Source organism: Lontra canadensis, unplaced genomic scaffold (genome assembly GCF_010015895.1).
Source record: "Lontra canadensis isolate GAN:19392208 unplaced genomic scaffold, GSC_riverotter_1.0 scaffold17, whole genome shotgun sequence".
NCBI classification, from domain to species: Eukaryota; Metazoa; Chordata; class Mammalia; order Carnivora; family Mustelidae; genus Lontra; species Lontra canadensis.
Window position 1 is genome coordinate 10,069,826 of NW_022631011.1, and position 8,811 is coordinate 10,078,636.

Consider the following 8,811-nt stretch of genomic DNA (forward strand, 5'->3'; position numbering starts at 1 on the left):
AATTTCCTCTTCTGGAAATGGCAGACAGGTAACTCAGAGAAGCCTTCCTCCTGAAGACAACTGAGAAGTCAGAGCAAAATATAAAAGCCACCTCCCTAAAAACATCAGAGAGCTAACAAGGTGATGAGGTAATGTCAGATTAACATCCAGAAGACAGAAATCCAAGGGGGGAAGAGATTTAAGCACTTGTAGTGCATTGATTGCCCTCTTCACAACAGGCTATGAAGATGCTGGAACGCTGCGGATTTGCCCCATTTTGAGACCAGGGGAATAAAACAGAGCCCAGACCTTACAAAAGATGACACCCATAAAAACTTGCTACTTTTGAGGTTGGCACCATTAAGAGCAGTACCCAGGAGACAGAATAAGCCAAAAGTAACCATTTTTCTCCTGGACTGAGGCTCAAGTGTAAGTCCTCTGTGTGGCCCAGAAAATGTTAAATCTGGAAATTGGACTAAAATGATTCGAGGTTACTGATCTCCTCAGGAGCATAGCAGAAACAAATTCACTCTAGAGAAATGTTCTAAAATTGATTATCTTAATGGTTATATAACTGTAAATATTATAAAAATCATTAAATTGTATTCTTCAAATGAGTAAATGGTATGCTAGGTGAATTATATCTCAGTAAAGCTCTTATATAAAAAGAGAATTCCACCCTGGGGGATGATAATAGTATCTTAAACCTCAAATTGTTTTATAAATAATTTTTCAAAAAAATACTTCCTTTTTAAAAAATAACTAGGCACATGAAAAACACACGACCATGAATAAGAACCAGCACAAATAACAGGTAACAAGAAAGAGATTCACGGGTACTCCTGAGAGTGAATTATTAGGCACGGTAATGGTAATGCACACATGGGGATAAACCCAAACTAAAATTTCAGTGAGAAACTAAGACATTGCATATTTGGTGTTACAAAAAAAAAAAAAAATGTTCAAATACTGACTTCGTCTTCCTGCTAATGGCAGAGTACCTTTTACCAAGTCAAAGACTACTATAAACTCTGGGAAAACTTTAAAGACAATGACCCAAAAAGATTGGAGAATAACCAAAAATGAGCAGAAACTGGAGTGGCATCTACAAATGGGAGAAGGGAGCCACACTGAGTAAGGTCCTATTTTATACTCTTCCCCTTCAGGCAGGTCCCGTCAGCATCAGTCAGGGCAGGGCTGCTGAAGCTTGGTGGGACCCTACATTCTGGACTTCGGATTTCACCCAAGATGGGAATCACAGACCTGATTTATCTGCCCCCTTGGAACAACAACAACAGAGAAGATACATAAAAATGGATTTCAGGGGGCGCCTGGGTGGCTCAGTGGGTTAGGGCCTCTGCCTTTGGCTCGGGTCATGATTTCAGGGTCCTGGGATCGGGCCACGCATCGGGCTCTCCGCTCAGCGGGAAGCCTGCTTCCTCCTTTGTCTGCCTGCCTCTCTGCCTACTTGTGGTCTCTCTGTCAGGTGAATGAATAAAATCTTAAAAAAAAAAAATGGATTTCAAGACACTGACCATCGGGCAGTGAAGGACCATGAGCCTGAGAGATGTAAATAAAGAAGGGAAACCTCAGCTTATGACTTGAGAGAGGTTTCTAGTCCACAGCCTAGAGCTGGGAAGACAGGTGGAACTTGTCGCACTCCATGAGTCGAAGACCACATAAGATTAAGAAGAGTATAAAGGGTGCCTCGGTGGCCCAGTGGGTTGGGGCCTCTGCCTTCAGCTCAGGTCATGGTCTCAGGGTCCTGGGATGGAGCCCCGCATCAGGCTCTCTGCTCAGCAGGGAGCCTGCTTCCTCCTCTCTCTGCCTGCTTGTCTGCCTACTTGTGATCTCCATCTGTCAAAAAAATAAAAAAAATCTTTGAAGAAGAAGAAGAGTATTAAAGTGTAACTTCCAGGGGAAGGAAAAGCCATGTTTAAAGCACTTTTTAGTTAGAAATGTAAATATTTTTGCATTTGCGTAAAATTATATGTATGACTATATGTACAAGTAAAAAATAGCCTTCTTATAGGCTTTGTTTTATCCAGTCTCCTAGTTTTGTAAACTCTCACCCTCACTCACTAATATTAATCATTATTACATAATGGCTGTAACGAAAGAAGCAGGAAAGGTTTCTGATGCTTGCATTTCTAAAAATGGCTCTCTTTTCTGGTATGCCATTATATGTGATTACTAGATAGGTAGGTATTTCTGATTGAACCAGGCTTATCATTAATTATAATGTAATTAATATTAAATATTATAAATACATTTTAGGCCAAGGAAAAGAGATTCTAATCAAAAGATCATAAAGTGCTATACATAAGGGGAAAGCAGTTATCTGGGAAAAAGGGATGGCAACATCAGGCCAGATTATTTTGCCTTTGTATGTTCCCACTCTCGTAAGTTCAGTTTGTTTTCCTGTGCCACCGTCCCCTAGATTCTGTGACGCTGTCTGTCTGTGATAGAGAAGCCCAGACAAAAGGCTTAGACATGGGTAAGATCCTGGGCATACAGAGTATAGAATTCATTGGGGTGGGGAGGTACCTGGGTGGCTCATTCAGTTAAGTGTCTGACTCTTGGCTTCGGCTCAGGTCATGTCATGATCTCAGGGTCCCACGCTCAGTGGGGAGTCTACTTGAGGATTCTCTTCCTCCCCTTCTCCCCTTACTTGCTCCTGAAATCTTTAATTTTTTTTAGATTTTTTTTTTTTTTTTTTTTTTTGATAAGAGAGACATAGCGAGAGAGGGAACATAAGCAGGGCGAGTGAGAGAGGGAGAAGCAGGCTTCCTGCTGAGCAGGGAGTCTGATGCAGGGCTCAATCTCAGGACCCTGGGATCATGACTTGAGCCGAAGGCAAACGCTTAACAACTGAGCCACCCAGGCACCCCTGAAATAAATCTTTTTTTTTTTTTAAAGATTTTATTTATTTGACAGAGAGAGATCACAAGTAGGCAGAGAGAGAGAGAGGGAAGCAGGCTTCCTGCTGAGCAGAGAGCCCGACGTGTGGGGCTCGATCCCAGGACCCTGAGATCATGACCTGAGCCAAAGGCAGAGGCTTTAACCCACTGAGCCACCCAGCCACCCCCCCTCCGAAATAAATCTTTAAAAAAATTTCATTTGGCCTGCACTGGAGATAGTAGTTAAGAATATGTCTGAGATAAGGCTTTTTTCTGTTTTTCTCCCCCACCCCCCAACCCTAGCAGTGCTGGATAAGTATGTGTTTGAGTTGAGTATGTTTGAACGTAACTGTTACCTTCTGGGTTTGCAGCCAGTGAGAACCAGCCAGAGAAGCCACACTTTGATTCTCGCAGCGTGATATTTGAGCTGGATCCTTGCAATGGGAATGGGAAGGTTTGCCTTGTCTACAAAAGAGGGAAACCAGGTAAGAGTCATTGACAGGCATGGCCCTGCAGCTGGGTGTGGCAGGATGATCCTCCTCTCCAGTCATGACACAAAAGGCACATTCCACTCTGGACCCATGAGATGCGGCCAGGTCTCTTGGAGATGTAAAGACCCGATAAGCCCCTTTGGTCCTCCCTGAGCATTCCCTTCTAGGCCAATCACTAGAGTCTTTTTTTAAGCTGTCATCATTTGTGAGTTACTGCAGAAAAAAATGGGAAAAGGAAAATAAGTGAGTAAAAACTAAAAGAAATAGTCATTCTGTTTCTATAAACAGACTGTATATAACATTCCTCTATAAACATTCCTCCAACGGGTTCACACATCAGAAAAGCATCCCGGAAAAGCATTATCTTTCTTACACACTTCTCTATGTAGGCAAGTTAACAACACTAAAAACCTGAATGAGTAGACATCAGTCTTAAGACCTCAGATGAGAACTCAAGAGGAAAAGGCTCTGGCCCCAGAGCAACAGCTATGAGCTGGCCCCCCAGCAACAGTTCAGGCCCTGCCCTAGGACTGTGGACAAGGCCTAGCCCTCTCCAGGTAGCTCTCAGCCTGTACGGGTGAGAAGATATAGACGCCAGGATTTTAACCCTAGAGAACGGAGGGACCAACTTTGCAAAGTAGCCTTTCATCCACATCTTGGGTTGTGGAGAAGGGTGGGGCAGGAGGGATTGTGGGGTAAGGGAAGCATGCAGGCAAAGAGACTAGGTAAAGCTCTGCCATGGGAAAGTGCAGCTGATTTGGAAGGAATGATAATTTCAAATCATAGGGCTGCCTGGTTCATCTTGTGGATAAGGAGATGGAGCCAGAAGTCCAGTTGTTCCCCTTCATGCACAGCTTGGAAGGACTTCGGACATGGCGCTGGGAAGTCCAGTAAAGGAACAGCCAAATTAAGATGGAAATGTACATTTGCACAGGCAGTCTTAGAAGAAGAGACTGGAGGGTGGGGGCCACTGAGGAAGCCATCATAGCCATTAGACAAGAGACGAACTAGAGGCCTGCAGGAGGAAGAATGGAAGGTCAGAAGTGAGTGCGAGGCTGGCGCTGCTGGGACCGTGCCTGTTTCCGCTGAGCCCGGACCTCCCGCAACAGCACAGGCAGGACCCAGAGCAGGAGCTCGTCTGGGCTCCAACACAGTGGCTGCTCACGGCCCTTCAGCTTCCTGACAGAGACCTCTTCAGAAAACTGGAGCCTTGGGGTGCCTGGTGCCTCAGTCGCTTAAGTGGCTGCCTTTGGCTCCGGTCATGATCCCAGTGTCCTGGGATGGAGCCCTACATTGGGCTCCCTGCTCAGTGGGGAGTCTGCTTCCCCTACATCCCCTGCTTGTGCTCTCTAGCTCATGGTCTCTCTGTCTCTCAAATAAATGAATAAAATCTTAAAAAAAAAAAAAAAAGAAAAGAAAAGAAAAAAAAAGAAATCAGGCTTTCTGAGTCTGTCCCATCAGGAAAACTGAAACTGAAAAACTGAAAACAGTCTGTGCCCAGTGGGGCGGGGGGGCTGCTGAATGGTCAGCCTGAATGCACAGATGGCCAATGCCCAGGACAGAAGTCAGTCAGCTGACTGATCAGGTATTTGTACAAGAAGACCAATAAAACCCCTAACAGTGGCCATAGGAGAATGGGCCTGAGGAACTCTTCACTTGTATTTTTCATCCTTCCACTACTAGAATTTTTTTTTAATTTTTTAAATAAACATATAATGTATTTTTATCCCCAAGGGTACAGGTCTGTGAATCACCAGGTTTACACATTTCACAGCACTCATCATAGCACATACCCTCCCCAATGTCCATATCCCCACCACCCTCTCTAGTCCGAATTTCTTTTTTTAAACCATGAGAGTATTGGCTTTACAGATAAAAGTAGAAAAGTCTTATGCCATCCGTTCATTTCTTTCTTTTGTTTGCTATTTCAGCGTTAGCACAAGACACTGAGATCTGGTTCCTGGACAGAGCATTATACTGGCATTTTCTCACAGACACCTTCACCGCTTACTATCGCCTGCTCATCACGCACCTGGGCCTGCCGCAGTGGCAGTACGCCTTCACCAGCTATGGCATTAGCCCGCAGGCCAAGGTAAGGGAGAGACACGAGCCATCTCCTATCTGTGGACCATATCAGAATCTCTGAGGAAATGCTTAAATGCAGATTCCTAGCTTCCCTGATTCAGAAGATGGGATGGAGCCCAGGAACCTGCATTTTCATTAAGCAAGGCAGATGGTGCCAGTGAAGGTGGATGGCCTGACTTTTACTGAACTAAGTGGTTCCCAAACGTGGCTGATCCTCATAATCACCTGGGAGTTTTCTAATTAAATTTTAGTGGGGGCTTAGGTTTGAGTGTTGGTTTTAGATAGGCAGGACATGCACCCAGGAAGGGTGCAAAGTCAGTCTTATTCCCAGGCTCTCCAGCCTCCCAGCCTCCCCCAGAGGCAGCCGTTGTTTCCGTTTTTCTTGTGTTTTTCACACAGTACTTTTGCCTAGAAAGCATATAGGCATATGGTTTTTGGTTCCTTTTTTCTAAATCACAAGTGCACTATACTTCTCACGTCATTGTGCACCTTCTTTTCACTTAACAGCCCGTCTTGGGGTTCATTCCCTACCAGTACCTGCAGAACTGTCCTTTTCAGTAATACGGAATATGCGTTGTATGGATGTGCCTTGTTTGCGTAATAGATCCGGGCGACATTTCAAAAACGGTTGCCTGGTAATGCTCATATACCGCCTAGTTTGAGACCAGGTGTGCCCTGAAGAACTTTGGCTGGGTGGCAGTGACTCAGGGGCTCAGCACCAGGCATGTATTCATCTGCTGGGCCTTACTTTGCCCAAATGTCACCTAACATCCATCCAGTCAACGTGGTGAGGTCAATAAACGTGATGCTCTTTGCCCAGAAGGGAAAGAGAGCACCAGCACACGCAGCTTCCCGCAGCCAGGGCCTGCCACTGGCCTCTGTCATGCACCTTCCCTGGGGGGAAGTGCTGCCATATCCACCTGACGGGCAGTAGCTGGTGTGAGGACAGAACAATTAGAAGGACGCTGATACTCTGGGACCCACATCCCCACGCTCAGGGCTCACTAGATCAGAAGGAAGTTTACTCAGTCCTTGTGCTAGATTTATTTTAAAGGTTACGAGACTTAATAAAGCAATGTGTGTGCCACCCCTTTACCTAAAGGAAGTCCTAACAGATTTTCAAGGTTTTTTTCATAAAAACGTTTGTTCTCTTTGCCTTATCTCCCCACCTCTCTACCTTTGGGTCCCCACTAAAGAACATAAACAGTCACCTTTCTCCTTCGAATTTTGACCTCTCCCAATTCTCCCTTATAGCAGTGGTTCAACATGTATAAACCCATCACCTACAACACAGACCTACTTGCAGAAGAGACCAACTCCTTCGTGAACAAGCTGGATCCCAGCAAAGTGTTCAAGAGCAAGAACAAGACCTTAATCCCCAAAAAGAAAGGGCCAGTCCAGCCTGCAGGTGGCCAGAAAGGGCCCCCAGGTCCTCCCTCCACCTCTAAATCTTCTTCTAGCCCTGGAAACCCTGTCCGGAAATGAGCACCCACCTCCCCATGAGCCCCTCAACATGATTTCCATGCACAGGTGGCCCAAGCCTCAGATTCTATGAGTTGTACCATAGCCCTCTTCCCATCACAGTGAGCCAAATCCTAGGCCTTCTGCTTCCATTGGCATTAGCCAGGAGTTCAAGGGCATTCTCAGGTCTCCCCCAGAGTCCTTGCCTCATCTCTTGCCTCTGAGAGTTTCAGAACGTACGTGTTAAATAGAGCTGTTAAGAGCTTCCCTCTCTTTCCACCCCCAACCCTCTACACTTGTCAGTGGTGATGAGAGAAATCCCCTGAAGAAACCACTGATTTTGACCCATGAGGCATTAGAACTGTGCTGTTCAGTTGGTAATCACTAGTCACAGTGGCTGTTTAAACTATATTAAGAATTCAGTTCCTCAGTTGCATTAGCCACATTGTGCGCATCCATGTGGCCAGTAGCTTCTGTAGTCAACAGAGATAATGGAACATTTCCGTCATCACAGAAAGTTCTGTTGAGCAGCACTGTATTAGAATATTTTCATGCTGCCTTACTCAGATCAGTTCATTTTTGTTAGAAAATGTGGATATCTTGATTTGATGGGTCATAATGTTCCATGAAAATTCTTGAAGATACAGTTGTATATATTCTTTTTATTTTTCCTAATTCTGGTCCTTTTTTAGCTTCCTATAAAAGTTTGTCTTTTCCAGTTTTGCAGTGTGTTTATACATTGCCAAAATTCTTTTTTTTTTTTAAAGAGGAGGTAATTCTCTGCTTAACCTTAATATAAAAACAAAAACAAATTCCCAAGCATTGTTTTCCATGACTCCTCATAAAGAGTTTTTAAGAAATCACTGCTGACAAGAGTTGTCCACCTGCCCTGCCTACTACCCCCAGCTTTCATCAATTCATGGAGTGGCAGAAAGGGAAAAAGAAGGACCAAGCTGTCAAGGATAATAGCTGAAGTTTAGTCTGTCAGAAGAATTGTTTTGCCAGAACCGATCAAATCAAAGGGAGAAGCAACCGCACAAGATCAGTGATTCCAGCATGTGGCAGCTGCTCCAAGACAAGTCAGAGTTAGAAGAACATAGAGCAGGCATGTCCTCCTGTCCTACAGCCAGCCAGCCTCTAGTGCTGGTGGGTCCCTTGAGTTACTTTGAACTCAGCCCTGGCCCTTTTCTAGTTCTCACAGGTGCAGCAGCAGAGGAACTAGGAGAGCAGTGGTGCCCTTCACATCAGTGGGAGTCCTCAGGAGGCTATAGAAGAGAGAAGGAAGGGGGCTCCGTGAAGGAAAGGAGAGCAGTGAAGAGCCACGCTGGCTACCTGAGGTGCAGGACCCAGAGCGAAACAAAGATGTGGGGCCTCGTGTCCAAAAATTAGGAAAATAGTACCATTAAAAGTACTGAAATGTTCTTTCTTCCATGGTCTCTCTCACATCTTGTTATGCGGGGTTTTTACTTGCTACTTAATGCTGTCCTAAGTAATGAAAAAATTTAAATTCTAAATTATTAGCATTAATTTTATTCATCTTTATAGTACACAATTCCTGTTTTAAATGCAACTAGAAGAGCAGTGAACTCATGCAGAATCACCAAAATTAGACAATTTGTATTTCATAGCTTATGTATTCATGTTGTATGATATACATATTTTGTCCTCAGTAGAACACTGGAAACACTACAGAAAAGCCTCGCTCAACTATTATTTCCCTCCTTGATATGTACACATTCTATCAACACTCTTTCACCTTACTGATGAGTAAGGAAGGACTAAAAGAAAAAGTAGGAGCTGCCCATGTTTTCTTTTTCTCCTAAGTCATCATTTTCAGCAGACGTGGATGGCTAATGAAGGAAAATGACAGGAGTAAAATAAGAAAAATAACAAGA

General features: G+C 44.5%; 1 protein-coding gene across 2 annotated transcripts in view; it reads left to right on the forward strand.

Moving 5' to 3' along the window:
* Positions 1-8,345, forward strand: part of TPGS2 (tubulin polyglutamylase complex subunit 2) — a 66,745-nt gene extending 58,400 nt beyond the window's left edge. Inside the window, exons 5-8 of one of the 2 annotated variants that reach the window (XM_032859576.1) lie at positions 3,251-3,364; positions 5,302-5,462; positions 6,710-6,863; positions 8,109-8,345. In XM_032859576.1, coding sequence (XP_032715467.1) covers positions 3,251-3,364; positions 5,302-5,462; positions 6,710-6,863; positions 8,109-8,305 — 626 coding nt within the window. In that variant the 3' untranslated portion in view covers positions 8,306-8,345. The remainder of the gene's footprint in view (positions 1-3,250; positions 3,365-5,301; positions 5,463-6,709; positions 6,864-8,108) is intronic. The other variant, XM_032859577.1, reaches the window with a different exon arrangement.
* The last annotated feature ends 466 nt before the right edge of the window (positions 8,346-8,811 follow it).